The sequence below is a fragment of the Mixophyes fleayi genome, chromosome 8 (genome assembly GCF_038048845.1).
Source record: "Mixophyes fleayi isolate aMixFle1 chromosome 8, aMixFle1.hap1, whole genome shotgun sequence".
Taxonomy (NCBI): Eukaryota; Metazoa; Chordata; class Amphibia; order Anura; family Limnodynastidae; genus Mixophyes; species Mixophyes fleayi.
Window position 1 is genome coordinate 73,265,898 of NC_134409.1, and position 19,479 is coordinate 73,285,376.

The following is a 19,479-nucleotide window of genomic DNA, read 5'->3' on the forward strand; positions in this document are numbered from 1 at the left end:
CCGGCATCACGCTACTGTCTTCCCAAAATTATGTGAATCACGTCAATTTGGCCCGGGGGCGGGGCCAAATGACGTGAATCACCGCGTCCCGCTCCCTCCCGCCCTTAAGTCACGTCCATCTTCTGTAAAGAACTTTGCAAAAGTAGGTAAGTATGACTTAAATTACACTAATTTTGTGTGCAGCTCTGCATCAGGCCACAGTGTTTCAAATCATTTTGCACAGTGTCTCATGGTGAAAAGTCACTTGGGGCTAGATTTACTAAGCTGCGGGTTTGAAAAAGTGGGGATGTTGCCTATAGCAACCAATCAGATTCTAGCTGTCATTTTGTAGAAGGTACTAAATAAATGAAAGCTAGAATCTGATTGGTTGCTATAGGCAACATCCCCACTTTTTCAAACCCGCAGCTTAGTAAATCTAGCCCTTGGTGTTGAAATTATCAATGGTGGAACATATTTGTACTACAGCAAGGGAGAAAACCTGTTAAGGAGACTGTCTCAGGGAGGGCTTCTGCATGTCCAAGCTTATTGTGCAAGCTTATTGTGCATCCAAAGGGCCTCAGTGAGACAATTGAACTTAATGTATTTTTATTTTCACAATATTTTTAGATAGTTAGACCTTGTTTTTTAGGTTAGTAAATTAGCCTAAATTTTGATCATGAATGCATAGACATTTGTTACGGTGCTGGTAGTTACAGGTCTGATAGTCAGAGCAGGCCTGTACACGACCAGATGCTGAGTCTACTAGGTTCAGAATAAGGAGGCAAGACACAATGTAGTTCTTTAATACTTCAATGAAAAACACATATATATATATATATATATATATATATATATATATATATATATATATATATGCAGATGATGATATGCAGATGTCAATTAGCCATGGCGGAGCGTGACAAGGTGGTAAACACAATAGCAGTCTATTCACAGCACAGATGATAATATGCAAGTGTCCAATAGCCACGGCGGAGCGTGACAAGGTGGTAAACACAATAGCAGTCTATTCACAGCACAGATGATAATATGCAGGTGTCCAATAGCCACGGCGGGGCGTGACAAGGATAAACACAATAACAGTCTTGTTATATGCACATGAACAGACTTGCAGCAGGCTGTGAATCAGTAGAGGCACAAATAGAGAGAAAACAAAGTCTTGGTAATATGCACAAGATGATACTTGCAGCTGGGAAATCCCAGTAGAAGTGCTCCAGCACTAGGTAGAGAACTGAAACTCATACACAGGAAGACACAGGATACACAGGAGTCCAAGGAATCAGGCTAGCAACAAGTTGCACTGACAGTGAGCAGATGTCAGTCCTGAGTTTATATAGAGCAGGTAAAGTGACCACGCCCTGAGGATGAGTCATGTGATGCACAGAAAAACAGAGCAGACAGGGAAAGTAACAAAACCTGGTCAGGATTGTTACAACATTATAGGATACAAGTTAACCCGTGCATGATACTCATGCATTCTAGTCAAATCAAGCTACTTAAGGTGTTAAAAAGGTTCTTGTCATCTTCATCGCCACACACACACACGCCGCTAGGCTTTTATATATTAGATAATGCTAAGAATTTAGTAGGTCAGTGTAGTATATAACTCTGCCCAGCAGGTGGCGCTGCAGCTTGAGCACTCTGTCACCCGGTAGTTTATTTCACACACACACACACACACACTAACACAGCATGTGTGTTCATGAGGTAAAATTACCTCACGAAAATGAGTTTGAGCCCTCAACTCATAAATTTAGCCTTTACTACCCCTCCCACGGGGGGAAGGGGGGATGATGGAAGTTAACTGACTTCGCTATTATAATTTTTTTGTCATATAATGTCAGTATACCAAATTTCAGGTCAATTGGATGAGCCCTTTCTGAGAAAATAGTTTTTTCCACACACACACACACACACACTAACACACGCCGCTAGGCTTTTATATATTAGATAATGCTAAGAATTTAGTAGGTCAGTGTAGTATATAACTCTGCCCAGCAGGTGGCGCTGCAGCTTGAGCACTCTGTCATCCGGTAGTTTTTTACACACACACACACACACACACACACACACACTAAACACACGCCGCTAGGCTTTTATATATTAGATACCATAACATTTGTAGCAATTAACACCTCTGAAGAAGTGTATTTTCTGAGATGAAACACATTATCAGGCCTGGCGAACCTGTGGCTCTCCAGGTGTTGTGACACTATAAATCCCAGCATACCTTGCCAGCTATCAGCAGCCTATCTGCTGGCAAAGCATGTTGGGACTTCTAGTTTCCCAACACCTGGAGAGCCACAGGTTTGCCAAGCCTGCATTAGGTGATAAACATTATGGGAGATTTTTGCTGACATGTATTGAAGATTCTACTGATCAGGAATTTAATCTTATAATAATATTATCCACAACATGTGAAAGAGCTGTGAGAAAGTAAAGTGGCCATTTGCCGTTAATCTCTCTCTTTGAGACTTATATACCATGTGATTCTTTGTCATTGTCATTTTTTTACTTTATTTTTTATTGGATTCAGTTTCAGGCTTTCTACAAGGGATTTAAGTCCATTATAAGCACTTAACTTGTTTGCTGTGCTCCAACTGTAATTCTGATCCTCTTACGATTTGAAGCAGAGACGTGCAGTGTTTGTAACGGAGTCTGTATGGGACTGTGTGGTATAAATACTCTTTATTTATTAGTATTAATACAGCTCACATGTTGGACATTCGAGTTATGCCTATGCTGCTCTTTTATCTGAGTTTTAATCAATTGTTTTTAATATGCATGCTTGTTTTTCTCTTTTGTAAATTTTTCTCATAATATTTTTCTTATTAAATATTTCTAAAATACAAACCAATTCTAGACACTCTATACATAATTTCCAATAAAACCTGATTTTCCATTATTACTTGAGCACTTTTGTAAACAGCTGCTGAGTTGTCATGAAACACCTATGAACAACTTCCATCTAATTGACTGCCAGAATTGCTGTGTACATGAGCATATACTGTGCAACTTCATTCCCATGTAGTCTTAGTAAATTGTTTCCCTACCTGAATGTCATTGTCCTTTTGCTCCAAGACAGTTTTCAAGTTATGCACAACCTTTTCAAGGTCTTTGATTTGATGGTTCACCAGACTGTGGTTCTTTTCTGACAATTGATTTATAAGAGAGTCCTTATTGTCAAGTAACTGTGTCATCTGTTGGATCATCCTATAAGCAGATAACATACAATTTGTATTAACAGAGTACACTTCAATAGACACTAAAGTACAGGAAAAATAAGACTGGGTACACACTACAGGTTTTTCACCCGATTATCGTGCCAAGCACACAATAAATGACTGTTAGGTCCGATATCGCATTAGTGTGTACGCTCCACCGATCATGTTTTATCATTCCAAAGCACATCATGGACTAAAAATCTCTATAAAAGATGGAACGATGTCGGGCAAATTTTGAAGTGTTTATGCACTCACGACCAGCAGTGTAGGCAGATCTTCATAAAGTTTACAGAGTCATGATCTTTTCAGCAGATGGTTAGGACTGATGCAGAGCACAGATCCGAAGGTAAATCTTGTAAAACATGTAGTGTGTACACATGAATCGGCTTGCTGATCGGGACTACACTACAATAGTTCATAGCTCTATATATCCACCTATTACTGATTGTATCTGCTCATTTCTACATATACCTTAATCATTGTAGGGTATAATCTTGCATAAACGGGGAATACCTATAATTTCTGATAATTCCCACTCTTTCTTTGTGTGGTTAAACAACGATAACACATGTTGTAGCTTATAATATATAATACTAATTTCTGATAATATAAAATAAAATATAATAAATATTTCATAAGGCAGGGTATAAGATGTTCTCCTGCCACAGCCTGGTATTTGTTTACAAGCTTTCATCTCATATCATTAAAAATTGCTAGGTATAAAAGCTTGAGATTTACCTGTCCTTTTCTGCTAATGCAGTACAATAATTCTTCTGCAGCAGTCTTGCTTCTGTCATATCTACATTAAATTCATCAATTGTTTTTTTCAGCTGTAGGCAATTTTTCTTTTCTGCTTCAGCCAAAGCAGACATACGATCTGCTTCGTTCATAGTGAGTCTGACCTCCTAAAATTACAAACAAAGATGAATACAATAAAATGAATTAAAGTGGGTTCTGTATTTAATATTTTAGATGGAATAAGGATCAGAGTACATAAAAAGGTTTAACTTTAAACACAGACATTATAGTAATAGGTAATTGGTGCTTATATGCTTTGACTCTCTGACAACCAATTGGTCAGCACACAATTCTAGCAGACTGATCTCTAAATAAACTGCAGTAAATTCACAGCTATTGCAATATACACAGCCTCTTTCACCCTGTCTACCCCTCTACAAACGATTTTCTTAGCACAGAAGTGCAGCCAAAATTCTATCCACATGCTTTCACTTTTAAAATGACAGACAAGGACAAGGGGGAAGGCTATTTATAGAAGTTATCGATCCAAAGCTCACGAGATCTGTCATTTGACCAGAAATTATATTTTGCCTCATTTTCAGATGCGAATTTAGCATGAAAAATCTAGTCACAACTCGGTTCAAATCGGAATCTAAAAATTTGCATCTGTCGGATTTCTCCAAAATCCGAACCCCTCATCTCTAGTAAAGATACATCTGTTGATGAATATGGGTCTAGGCAGCATCAGACTGGCCCAGCAGAGTCCCGGGGAGATCTCTGGTGGGCCCCACTGCCCGATGGCTGGAATGCAATCACCAGGGCCCCCACAGAGGAAGATCTCGTGAGTTTTGGTTATATATAGCCCCTCCCTCCTTGTTATCGGCTGCCCTTTTAGAAGTGAAAGCATGTAGGTAGCAGGTTGGCAGCATTTCTGTGCTAAGAAAAGGAGCAGCCTGTGCTGCTTGGTAATGCAGAGGAGTTTTCTGCTCATGCAGGGACTCCTCATTGTCTCTGCTGTGCTCTGATTAGCTGAGTGCCTGTGTCAGCCAATCAGAGCACAGACACGCCCCCTACCAAAACTGCCATTGAGGAAGCTGGAGACAGCACTGCAGGAAAAGGTAAGTTTATGGGAGTTTATATGACTGTGTGTATGACTGTGTGTATCAGAGAGAAAATGTGTGTCAGTGTGTATGAGAAATGTATTAGTGTGCGTCAGTGTGTATGACATTGAATGTGAGTCAGTTTGTGTGTATCAGAGTGTGAGTCAGTGTGTATGACAAATCTGTGTATGAGAGAAGGGGTGTGAGTCAGTGTTTATGAGAATTGTATTAGTGTGCATGAGAAATGTATTAGTGTGTGTCCATGCACTCAGTATACAGAAAAAGAGGGATCATACTTCTGACTTAAAAAACAGGGTTATATGCAGGACCAATACATTTCCAGGAACAAATCTTTAAAATCCTTGTAAATTAAGGACAGTAACTTCTGCAGTATGCACCACAACCTTGATTTTATGGTGAAAGGGATTGTGTACTTTCACATAAAAAAAATGTTGGTAAATTTCTATTAACTTAACAGTAAAAATATTTTTCAAGTATTAGTGTTAAGTTATACATTAAAACAAAACGCTGTTTATCAGTTTTTGTGATTTGTTTTTCTATGATAGTGCAGACATGCGGAGACTTTCTCTTTGTGCATTTGTGTTTATTTGTCTGACTATTTGCCGGTCTGACTGGAAATATGCATAGTGGGAGGTGTAAAAATGTGACTACAAAGTCCATCATATTGCCACATTAGGATCACTTCTTGCATATGTTCAACTATTCATTTCTCCAAAATACTTATAATTTAATTAAGTCTTAAGAAAGTGAACTCTATTTGTTTCCCTTGGAATTGGTCCCATGTGAAAATGAAACGATTAACGTTTGATCATATTTTAATTTTAGGACTTTAACTAGTTAATGGCTTTATGAAGTCTGCTCACCGTTCTTATAGTTCCATTGTTTTGTTTTATCTTCCGTACAATTTCTTCTTGTCCCAGAGATTTTGCTGACAATGTTATAATAATCCACATTAGTGTGGCCCTGTATATGAGAAATGTATTAGTGTGTGGCCGTGTGTTGCTACTGATTTAACATCTGGGCTGGTTGGGAAGAGGGGGCTAGAGTGTTCACTCACGGCTCGTCTTTCATATTTCTTGTACCTATCCTTTTTTCCCCAAACAGGAGCCCAACATTCCAGGATCGAGAAAAGCAACTAAGACACCAGGAAGTGAAAGCTGAAAGAACAGGTAGGAGAGAGCAGGATAGGTTTCAACTGTTCTGATTCTGGTGGGACAGTCCTTATTTTGGGTGACTGTTCCGCTTTCTACAGACCTAGCGGCTGGGGCCCAGACTGTGCACTTTTTGCATACACTGCATTCTTATATGCTACAATATGGCACTAGACATGTCCTCAGTGGGCAGACCATGCCCTCTGCCACACCCCCTCTGGTGGGCCTCTACCATGACATTCCCCAGTGGACCCTTCATGTCCCAGTCCAACACTGGATCTAGGTGCACTCTGCTCTAACAAATAATACACTTCAATTCAGGGCTTATGTAGGATGAATGTCTTTCAGCTCTTTGTTGGCGTGCTCTGATTCCATTGCTGCAGGGCTTTGCTTCACAGTAGTGCCTCTCATGGAGCAAACAGTGCAGGTCCAAGTGTATGCATGGAACAAACAGTAATAGCTGCTCCTGTTTTAATATGGGACCCAGAAATGACCTCGCACGTGCTCCTGGTGATGTGTGCGTGTGAAAAGGAACTGATCGCTATGCTAATACATATGGGCCATTCACACACACATTATATTTTCACATTTTCCTGTTGTCACATATTCCCTTGTTGTCACATATCCCCTGTTGAGCCTGTTGTCACAAATCCCCTGTTGTCACACATCCCTGTTGGGTATGTTCTCATATATCCCTGTTGTCACATATCCCATTCTCACATATATCACATATCCCCTATTGTCACATATCCCCTGTTGTCACATATGTCAGATATCCCGTTTGTAACATTTCACTGTTAAAAATGAATTGTTCCCACCTATTGTGCTGACTGCTGACGACCTCAGTCTGGGAGTCTGTCACACAGCATGAGTCACACAAAATGTCTGTAGGCGCATCCCCCACCCCACTGAGCAACACATAACCTCGCGATTGGCTGCCAGTTGCTGTCCAACAACGGGACCGAAGGGAAGCCGACAGCAGGCAGACCACATTACTATAAAACCCCATTCACCGCCACCACCCCCCCCCCCCCCTCCTACATAGGGTGCCATCACAAAAAAAAAATGAGAAGAACAAAAAAAAAAATTGTGATCCTGTCTGGACTGGGCTTATTTCTGAGGCCAGGAGTTGCAGCCCCATCAGGCCCATTGTTAATCCGGCTCTGCTTCACTTAATGTTACCTCTAGTTATTATTAACAAAATATTTAAAAATAAACAAAGGGTTATTTTTTCTTTTTTTTTCTCTCATAATACATTTAGTAGATGTTATGAATGTCCACTGTGCATAAAATGCATCTTTACAGTTGTTCCTGACTGCAAACACATGTTCTAGCATTCATACGCAACCATCATCATTAGTCATTGGCAGAGACCTGTAGCTGGGGCAAGTAATATGACTGAAACACATGTACCTTTGGGATTGCATAATCCTGAATCAGACGCTGCTGCATGTGCTAAATACTGGCACGCCCACTGCACATTGACTATTTGCATTTGTCCTTTCCCTTCCCAGTTCCACTCATGAAATTGTAGGCTGTAGTTAGAGGTGTGGTATGATTTTACAACACTTATAATACCGACACAGTTTACAACGACCAACAAATCACGAAGACTATAAGGCGGTGGGTCCAAGCATTGCCACTCTAAAAGCACAGTTTTCAGTCTGACCATTAGTAGTGACGTGATTTGTCACTGTACATATTCGGGAAAGTTGCTGTTTACATCTGTAGGTAATTTCAACTGTCGAATATACTGCCTGTCTATGATAACGTAAGTGGGTATTTTCAGTTTGTCGCAGTTATAGTCTTCATGATTTTCTGGTCGTTCTAAACTATGTCGGCATTATAAGTGCCGCTAAAGTGAATACCACCGCTAGTAAGGATCCTTTGTGCTCGAAGATGAATTCGATGTTGATATATTCTCTGACATATGGTTTTTATGAATTTTACACAATATACGGTATGTATAGGCATTTAAATAACTTAACGAATCAGGCCCTGTGTGCACTTTGTAAATGAGGCCCTGTGTATTAGAATAATTTGTAATCACACCTACTGCAGTAACTGTTTAAGTGAAAATAGGTTTGAAGGACAAATATCAATGACAATTAAAAACAAACAAACAAAACAAAACAAACAGGAGCAATTTGTACGAAGTAAGTTACATATAAAATTATTTACTGCAATATACCTAAGAGGTATTGCAAGATGTGTAAAAGCTTTGTAAACAGAAAAATCTACTTAGAGTATTATTTATTATTATTATCTTTGACTTATAAGGCGCCACAAAGGGTCTGCAGTGCCGTAAATTACATATACAGAAAACAGGACCAAGATACAACATGATACAAAAATATATACAAACACAGGTGACAGTGTAAAGCAAACCAGATTATATATGGGACAGATAGTGAAAGGGATGGTAGAAATCAGTGAGAAGAAGGCCAAAGCTTAAGAAAACAGGGAAAACAGGGCTAGCGAAGAGGTACAGAGGGTGAAAGAACAGTAGAAGAAGCACACAAGGAAAGAGGGCCCTGCTCATGAGAGCTTACATCCTATTTATACAGCAAACTTTAGCAATGCATGTCAGTACATCAGTGAAACTGTTTAATAGACAAAGCTGTCAGTCAAAATTTCCTAAACAGACTAAGAAAGAGATTGCATTTGTTGCATTAGAGGCATAATGTTTGCTCTGATTCACAAATGACACCAATCCCTGTGGAGAGTCCATCCAACAGTGGGATGTCTAATCGTGAGCAGTCTGCTGATGTGTGCCTTAATAGCCCGAGTGTAGCCGGTGATACACAAATTGAGGATGCCACTTTGGAATTAGAAGAGGATGAGGGGGAGATTTGTGTAGGCGACGAGGGCGCTAATGAGGATGTTGATGAGGATGAGGTTGTTTGTGTAAGTCCTGCACCAGTGGCAGCAGTTCTGGCACGTGACAAGAAAAAGGCCATTGTCATGTCTGGGCATAAAACAAAAAAATCCACTTCTTATGTGTAAAATTATTTCTACCCAAATCCAGACAACAATTGTATAGCCATTTGTAGTGTATGTCAAGCCACAGTCAGTCGAGGGAGGGACCTTAACCATCTTGGAACCTCGTCTATGTTACGCCATTTAACGAGAGTTCATGGCAAAGTGTTGGGAAAAGCTGAAAGTTCTTCCCAAAAAATTACAAGCACTCCATCATCCGCTAAGACCCTCCTCTCACCGACATCCCGATGGTTACAAAATACACCCACCACACCATCCTCATCAATATCCTCAGTAGCGCTCAGAGTTAGCCCGGCATCCCACTTAAGGCTGGATGACTCCTGCACTATTATTGATTCCTCTGAAGAAAGCGTTAGTCCCACTGCTGCTGCTGTTGCTGTTACTGGGGGTGAATCGTCATCCCAGAGGCAGGTCAAGAAAATGAGCAGTCCTACATTTCAGCAATTAACTGTGAAACAATCATTTGCGAGGGGAAGCAAATATGACAGCAGTCACCCAGTCGCCAAGCGAATCACAGACGCCATGGCTGCAATGTTAGTGTTAGATCTGCGCCCAATCTCCACAATAAACACAGCTGGTTTTTCACAGTTAATTGAGGTTTTGTGTCCGCGTTACAGAATTCCATCACGACACCATTTCTCCCGTAAAGCAATACCACAACTATACCAAAAAGTGTGTAAAAATGTAGAGATTGCGCTGAAAAATGCCATTCTGCCCACTGTCCACTTAACCACAGATATGTGGACAAGTGGAAGTGGCCAAACCAAAGACTATATGACTGTGACAGCCCACTGGGTTGGTCATTCACCTTCACCAGCAAGAACAGCAGCAGCATGTACACCACTACGTAACATTTGTCACAGGCAGGCCACTCTTTGTATCACCGGCTTCACTAACAGGCATACAGCTGACAATTTGTTACGCAAACTGAGAGATGTGATTGATGCAAGGCTTATACCACTTGGACTCTCCCCAGGGTATGTCATTTCTGATGAAGCCAACAATATAGTGCGAGCATTACAGCTGGGTAATTTCCAACACATTCCCTGTTTTGCTCACACCATCAACTTGGTGGTGCAGAGCTTCCTACGAAATAACCGTGAGGTGCAGGAGATGCTTCTCCTGCACCTCACGGTTATTTCGTAGGAAGCTCTGCACCACCAAGTTGATGGTGTGAGCAAAACAGGGAATGTGTTGGTGGCCCGTAAAATTTCAGGCCATTTCAGGCATTCAGCCACAGCATGTAGGAGATTACAGCAGCTCCAAGAGCAGTTTAACTTGCCCTGCCACCAACTTAAGCAAGAGGTTTTAACTAGGTGGAATTCCACCATGTACATGCTTCAGAGGATGGAGGAACAGCACAAAGCCATCCAAGCATATTGCACAAGCCATGACATTGGGAAAGGAGGGGGGATGTATTTCACTCTTGCACAGTGGGGAATCCTTTCAGTGCTATGCAAGGTGCTGTAACCATTTGAAGTTGTGACGTGTGAGGTGAGTGCAGACTCTGCTAGTTCGAGCCAAGTCATTCCTATTGGAAAAGCAGCTTGAGAAAATGAAGGAGGAGCTAGAAGCAAGCAATTCAGCAAAGTATGTTGGCCTTGTCGATCAAGTACCAAATTCGCTTCACAATGATCCTCGAGTTATTAAGATCTTGAACTCGGATCATTACGTTTTGGCCACTGTGCTTGATCAAAGGTTTAAAACTTACATTGAGCCTTTACTTGTAAATGAGCGAGATGTGAACTTTTGCAAGGAGCTATTGCTCAGCAAGTTGGCCGCTGAACTGGGCCTCGGCTTGAAGACGTGTCCTCCTTCACTTTCTCAAGCTGCTGCTGCTCGGAAAAAATAAAATTTCCCAAAAAGAAGCAGGGAAGATGCAGGGAGCAGACCAGAACAATTTAACATCTGGGGGTAAATGTATCAATATGCGGGTTCTTCAACACCCGCGTGTTCAGCCTCTTCCATGATTAAATTTCAAGCGGCACTGCATTGTAAAGGGAAGTTAACCCTTTACAATGCAGCGCCGCTTGAAATTTAATTGCAGAATAGGCTGAACACGCGGGTGTTGAAGAACCCGCATATTGATACATTTACCCCCTGGGCTGGTTTGAAGGATTTTTCAAAAAAAATGTGTCACTTTGCCCATAACTCCATCCAATACGAGTATAAACATGCAAAGCATGGTGGAGGATTACTTTCAAGAGGTAGTTGATATGGAAATGTCAGACAGTCCCTTTCCTTACTGCGAAGAAAAGCAGGCCATTTGGAAACCCATGTACAAACTTGCTTTGCAATACTTAAGCTGCCCACCCTCCAGTGTGTACTCTGAACGAGTGTTCAGCACAACAGGGAACTTAGTCAGTGATCGCCGTAGAAGGTTACTTCCCAAAAATGTGGAGAAAATTATGTTTATAAAAATGAACTACATCTTCCACGAGGAAGGCCTTCACCATCCAAGACATCCAAGCACTGACTGTTCTTTAATGGCGGATTCAAGCGGCGATGAATTGATAGTCTGTGATTATGACATACACACTGATGAGGGTGAGGATGAAGCTGAAGATGATGACGATAACATCTTTTTAAAACTTTCTATGTAAGTGTAGGGTGCAATCTACCCCAAAGAGGAAAGGGACTTGTGGCATTTCCATATCATGTACTGTCTTGAAAGGCTGCTGTTTGGGCAATTTCTCCTTAAGGGTAGGGTGTCATAGACAGAGTGACCCCAAACTGGCTTTGTCCATTTCTTTTAATATTGTACAGTCTATAATGGCTGAATTTTTTTGTATTTTTGACAAGTGGAGGGGGGCCTAGAGAGCCAGAAACCAAATTGGCTTTGTCCATTTCAATTAATATTGTACAGTCTATAACGGCTGAATTTTTTTGCCTTTTCGACAAGTGAAGGGGGCCTAGAGAGACAGAAACCAAACTGGCTTTGTCCATTTCAAATAATATTGTACAGTCTATAACGGCTGAATTTTTTTGTATTTTCAACAAGTGGAGGGGGGCCTAGAGAGCCAGAAACCAAATTGGCTTTGTCCATTTCAATTAATATTGTACAGTCTATAACGGCTGGATTTTTTTGCCTTTTCGACAAGTGAAGGGGGCCTAGAGAGACAGAAACCAAACTGGCTTTGTCCATTTCAAATAATATTGTACAGTCTATAACGGCTGAATTTTTTTGTATTTTCAACAAGTGGAAGGGGGCCTAGAGAGCCAGAAATGAAAATGGCTTTGTCCATTTCAATTAATATTGTACAGTCTATAACGGCTGAATTTTATTGTTTTTTCGACAAGTGGAGGGGGGCCTAGAGACCCAGAAACCAAACTGGCTTTGTCCATTTCAATTAATATTGTACAGTCTATAACGGCTGATTTTTTTGTTTTTTTAAACAAGTGGAGGGGGGCCTATAGAGACAGAAAGCAAACTGCCTTTTTCCATTTCTTTACATATTGAACTATAAGTGTAGGGTGTAATATACATCTAAAGACGATGGCTGCATTGCCAATATGCATAGATGGAGAGGAAGACAATCTGTTTTGTGTGTAGAATAAATGAAGGCCTACCTACCAGGAATTAAACTGTTTTTTGAATGATTTATTACCTCTACAATTAGATTACTTATCTATAAAAAAACAGTTGGAGCACTAAATTGGGTTATTTTAGGCCCAAAAACATTGATTTTCCAACAAAATAGCAAAACAAAACCAAACAAAACCAAAACCAAAACACGCAATGGCGGTTTTGCAAAACCAAAACCAAAACCAAAACACGACGGTAATCCAGATCCAAACCCGAATCCAAAACCAAAACACGGGGGTCAGTGACCATCTCTAATAGTTAGGTACCTTTGACGTAAAGTGCAGATTACAACACTTTGATGAAAGAGCAGCAAAATGGAAGGTTTGAGTAATACATATATACATGTCTATTTAGACATCCATGCTTACATTACTTTTAGTCCAAAAGTTATCAAATCATCATCATCACCATTTATTTATATAGCGCCACTAATTCCGCAGCGCTGTACAGAGAACTCACTCACATCAGTCCCTGCCCCATTGGGGCTTATAATCTAAAATCAATAACACACACAGACAGACGGACACACAGACTAGGGTCAATTTTGTTAGCAGCCAATTGACCTACCAGTATGTTTTTGGAGTGTGGGAGGAAACCAGAGCACCTGGAGGAAACCCACACAAACACGAGGAGAGCATACAAACTCCTCAAAGATACTCGGGAATTGAACTCATGACCCCACTGCTGTAAGGAAGAAGCGCTAACCACTTAGCCACCGTGCTGCCCATCAAATGTATCAAGCTGCGATTTTTACCCTGATCTTCAAAATCGCTGGTCATGTCTGGCGATTTGATGCAATGTTAAACACTCCTGTGTTTAGCTAACTATCCTGTGTTGTCCTTATCTAGCTGCGAGATTAGAAAACACATCACTGTTACACTGCCCTGTCTATAGAGCCAGAGGTCCCGTCAGCTGTCAAATGTGTAAAAATAGATAAAAGTTGAAAAAAAAAAAGCGTGGGGCCCCCCCGTCCTTAACCCTAGTGCTCACCCCACTTTTTTTTTATTTTATTTAACTTTTATTTATCTTTAAACATTTGACAGCTACCGGAGCTCCGACTGTATAGACAGAACAGTGTAACAATAATGTGTTTACTAATCATGATGCTAGAATGCAGCGTCTTGTATGTAGCGATTTTTAAAGCAAACTCAGGAGAGTTTGCTTAATCGCAGCTTCATACATTTGACTTGCATAGTCAGACTAGCAAACAGTCGGGATTTTGATCTCTATCGATTTTGGAAATAGCACTTTTGACAGAGACACAACTCTGGTGATTTTGCATGAAATATCAGGTTCATACATCTGTTAGTTTCAACTCTCCAGAGAAATTGCATCTTGATACATTTACCCCAGATGTCAAAAATGTTGTGCTGAGTCATCTGCATCATCCCTGGGTCTCTTCGGAAAGCTAAGTTTTTCCTAGCAGCAGGTGACTGAGAAGCTGAAGGAGGAGACATGTAACACTTGAGCTGTCATCTTGCTCACCAGGAGCTCCTTGCATCTCTTGAGATCTGGGTCAGTTGGAAACAAAGAGAAGACATAGCTCTTAAACCTAAGATCAAGCGCAGTCACCAAAATGTAGTGATCTGATTTCAATATTTTGATAACTCTTGGATCCTGGTGAAGCGAATAAAGTACTTGATCTACAAGTCCGACTGTCACGGGTTGGTAAACTGAATTTTTAGATCTGTCCAACTTGGCACTACTCCTAGCAAGGTGCGGAGTCTAACGAACGGATGGTTTTCACCAGGGACCACCGCAAGGTGGTTTGGACTTAGTTGCGTCCATCCTCAGGTCATGGCCCTTAGCAGGAGTGTCAGCTGAGATCCTTTAGGGGAGTAAGTAAAATAAGATGCTGCAGGGAAGCTGGAACACAAGGCCTGTAGCCAACGGAACAGTGGAGTCAGATGGAGCGTAAGCTCTTAAGCCAGCAACATAGTGGAGACAGATGAAGCGTAAGCTCCTTGGCCAGAGGGACAGTAGAGACAGGTGGAGCGTAAGCTCTTTAGCCAGCGGCACAATGAAAACAGGTGGAGTGTGAGCTCTTTAGCCAGCGGCACAGTGGAGACAGATAAGGCGTAAGCTCTACAGCTAGTGGCACAGTGGAGACAAATGAAGTGTGAGTTCTTTAGCCAGCGGCACAATGGAGACAGATGAAGCGTAAGCTCTTTAGCCAGTGGCACAGTAGAGACAGGTGGAGCGTGAGCTCTTTAGCCAGTGGCACAGTAGAGACAGGTGGAGCGTGTGTGTTAGCCTTAGCAACTTGGATGCAGGACTAACTCTGATCGCTACTGAGGATATTGATAAGGACAGTGTTGTGGGTGTAGATTGCAGGTGTTGGCATCTAGCTGAGAGAAGGGACCTAGCTGATGGTGGAATGTTTGTTATTTTTTAGCATAAGTTTCCGATTTTCCCAACAGATTGCCATGAACTTGTTCAAATGGCGTAACATGGATGAGGTTCCTAGATGGTTAAGGTCCCTACCTCGACTGACTGTGGCTTTACAAATGCTACAAATGGCTAGACAACTGTTGTCAGGATTTGGGTAAAAATAATTCTACACATAAGAGGTGGATTTATTGATCTTATGCCCAGACATGACAATGGCCTTCTTCTTATCATGTGCAAGAACTGCTTCCACTGGTGCAGGACTTACACAAACAACATCATCCTCATCAACATCCTCATTGTCAGCTACACAAATATCCCCCCCATCCTGTTTCAATTCCAAAGTGGCATCCTCAATTGGTGTATCACCGGCTACACTTGGGTTGTTCATGCACACATTTGCAGAAATGCTGAAAGGGGCCTTCTTTATGGGTACACTATCAGAAAGGTCAGGCTTACACATAGCACTCGTGGATAGACTCTCCTCAGGGATTTGTGTCATTTCTGAATCTGAACATACATTTTCCTCTAATGCCTTACTGTTTTCTTCCGGCTTGGCTTATACACGTAAAAGTATTTGGGGACCACTTTTTGAGTCAGAATGAGAATGTCTTTCTTGGTAATGACTGACCTTACAAAAAGATGCCTCAGTGACAGTTGCAGAAGTAGCTAGCATACATAGAGAAAGGCAAAGGCCTCATTCTTTCCTTGCCACTTCGTGAGTAAAATGGCATGTTGGCAATTTTATTTTTTTCTGCAAATAACTTTGCCTGGATTACAGGTCTTATTTTCTTTACCAAGGTAAAAGGTATTTTTTTACATTTGTGTTTTCCTCACTATGGACTTTAACATAGGCTTTAGCAGATTACGTGGAGGGATTGCTATCATCATGACTGGTGCCAGCAGCTGCTTGGTGTTCCTGTTCTTCCGTGTACTGCTGTGAATCCATTTTGATAACACAGTACAATGTGACTGCAGATTAAGAACAACACTGCCAGCCCTATTATTTCTATTTCAGCAATGACAATTAGCAATGGAGCAATGGAGCTCTCCTGTTTGTGTGTGAGCTATATAACATCATACAATGTGACTGCAGATTTAGACCAAGACTGCCAGCCCTATTATTTATATTTCAGCAATGACAACAATAGAGCAATGGAGCACTCCTGAATGATACTGGAGACTTTGAAGAACACTGCTATCCCTCCTCTTTCTTTTCTAGCTACGCTGCTCAACTGCACTAGAGACTGCCAAAACCCATGTTACCCCTTCTGTGTCCCTCTGTGAAGTGGCGCTGGATCGCCATGAAGGGCGGTACTTATAGAATAAAAAACGTGTGAGATCCGACAACATAACAATGACGTTTTGCTTCGTTTTCAATTACGAGGGTGCGCTAAAGTACTACTCGGACCTGCGAAGTTTGGGTGTGCTCGGTTCTCGGGGAACCAAGCCTGAGCATCTCTACTTATAAATAACTTCATTGTGGCTGGATAACGTAGAAATAACTTATTGAAGATATTTGTTTTAATTAGGAGTGTAATGCACCTCTGTATATCAGTGCAAGTGTAATTATCCTTTTATATTGGTATGCCTTTTGTTGGAAATATACAGTCAAGTTCATAAATATTGGGACATCAACACAATTCTCATATTTTGGGCTCTACACACCACCACAATGGATTTGAAATGAAACTAACATAATGTGCTTTAACTGCAGACTTTCAGCTTAAATTTGAGGGTATTTAAATCCAATTCAGGTGAACTGTGTAGGAATTGCAACGGTTTCTATATGTGCCTCCCACTTTTTAAGGGACCAAAAGTAATGGGACAATCGAATCAAAAGCTATTTCATGGACATGTGTGGGCTATTCCCTCAATATTTCATCATCAATTAAGCAGGTAAAAGGTATGGAGTTGATTCTAGGTGTGATATTTGCATTTGGAATCTGTTGCAGTCGACTCTCAATATGAGATCCAAAGAGCTGTCACTATCAGTGAAGCAAGCCATCATTAGGCTGAAAAATCAAAACAAACCCATCAGAGAGATAGCAAAAACATTAGGTGTGGCCAAATCAACTGTTTGGAACATTCTTAAAAAGAAAGAAAGCACCGGATATCTCAGCAACACCAAAAGACCCGGAAGACCACGGAAAACAACTGTGGTGGATGACAGAAGAATTTTTTCCTTGGCGAAGAAAAACCCCTGCAGAACAGTTGGCCAAATCAAGAACACTCTCCAGGAGGTAGGTGTATATGTGTCAAAGTCAACAATCAAGAGAAGACTTCACAAAAGTGAATATAGGCGGTTCACCACAAAATGTAAACCATATGTGAGCCACAAAAACAGGAAGACCAGATTAGAGTTTGGCAAACAACATCTAAAAAAGCCATTACAGTTCTGGAACAACATCCTATGGACAGATGAGACAAAGATCAACTTGTACCAGAGTGATGGGAAGAGAAGAAGGAAAGAAACTGCTCATGATCCAAAACATACCACCTCATCAGTGAAGCATGGTGGTGGTAGTGTCATGGCGTTAGCATGTATGGCTGCCAATGGAACTGGTTCCCTTGTATTTATTGATGATGTGACTGTTGACAAAAGCAGCAGGATGAATTCTGAAGTGTTTCGGACAATATTATCTGCTCAGATTCAGTCAAATGCTTCAGAACTCATTGGACGGTTCTTCACAGTGCAGATGGACAATGACCCGAAGCATACTGCAAAAGCAACCAAAGAGTTTTTTAAGGCTAAAAAGTGGAATGTTATGCAATGGCCAAGTCAATCACCTGACCTGAATCCGATTGAGCATGCATTTCCCTTGATGAAGACAAAACTGAAGGGAAAATGCCCCAAGAACAAGCAGGAACTGAAGACATTTGCAGTGGAGGCCTGGCAGAGCATTACCAGGGATGAAACCCAGCGTCTGGTGATGTCTATGCGTTCCAGACTTCAGGCTGTAATTGACTGCAAAGGATTTGCAACAAAGTATTAAAAAGTGAAAGTTTGATGTAGGATTGTTTAGTTTGTCCCATTACTTTTGGTCCCTTAAAAAGTGGGAGGCATATATAAAAACTGTTGTAATTCCTACACTGTTCACCTGATTTGGAAGTAAATTCCCTCAAATTAAACCGGAAAGTTAAAGCACATCTTATTTGTTTCATTTCAAATCCATTGTGATGGTGTATAGACCCCAAAATATGAGAATTGTGTTGCTGTCCCAATATTTATGGACTTGACTGTATATACTTCTGGGACAGTATGTCATGTTTGGGTTTTGCAACTGTCTAGAGACAGTTAATCTAATGTTAATTAGACCTTTTCATCGCTCAGTGACCAAAACATCTGTTAAGCCTAAAAGACAGGAGGTTATAATTATACTTGCTGGTAGTCTCCCTGTGCAAGTGATCACAGATGAATGTGAATTGTGCAAATTTAAATTGAGTTCAAAGCAAGATTAAAGAAATATTTTATCCTGATGGTAAACATTCAATATAAAACCTCAGACATAGTGGCACCATTAGTAGCAATCTAAAAAGGTGTTAAACCCCTCCAGGATGATTTATGTGCAGGCTTCATTAATCAGTCTGGATTGGTTAAAGGGGCAGGAGGCCAGATTACCTCCTGCCAACCTAGTGTTAAAAATTGTTTTTAAAGAGCCCTGTTTTACACTGAAATGTATCATACCATATGTAACTTCTTGAAAGACTGCTAACACCACAAACTGGTGTATGTAACTGCGCCTTATTAGGACTACTCAAGCTAATAAACATCACTGCTTCAAGTTCCTGCTTTGACGATTACTTACCCGTGCTGTATTTCTTGTGACCTACAGATTACACCAATCTAATCCATTTTCTGGCTGTTTTGAGGCTGGGACCCAGCATTCTAGTACCAATGCTTTGCCTGTTACCTTGCAGCTGGCCAGTGTGATAGGCCCGCGGGAACCATCCACAGCAACCCTGATCTAAAGGAAGTGGTCAGGGGTACCAGCCCAGTTGCCCAGTGAAGGGATACACCAGCAAGGAAAATTACCCAGAAGGAACCAGTTCTAGATGCCAGTGTAGGAGCCTAGTGGTGGCAGCAGGATCCTCCTACTGCGACAGGAGGGACACAATTTGGGATAAAGAAAGGGGACAGTGGCAAGGCAAGTCCAGCCAGTCCCCAACACAACAGACAGGGTGGCATAGGTGGTCCATCCTGTCACAGTATCTAAGTGGAGAAAGATGGTGAACTGTGTCATATACCTTGGTGAGACATGAGTAATTGTGGA

At 41.2% G+C, this 19,479-nt stretch overlaps 1 protein-coding gene across 1 annotated transcript in view; it reads right to left on the bottom strand.

The window, feature by feature from the left end:
- Positions 1-19,479, bottom strand: part of PDE4DIP (phosphodiesterase 4D interacting protein) — a 309,241-nt gene that overhangs the window by 215,271 nt on the left and 74,491 nt on the right. Inside the window, exons 4-5 of the mRNA XM_075182734.1 lie at positions 3,960-4,126; positions 3,051-3,210 (exon numbers count right to left, since the gene is read on the bottom strand). Of these exons, the coding sequence (XP_075038835.1) occupies positions 3,051-3,210; positions 3,960-4,126 (327 nt within the window). The remainder of the gene's footprint in view (positions 1-3,050; positions 3,211-3,959; positions 4,127-19,479) is intronic.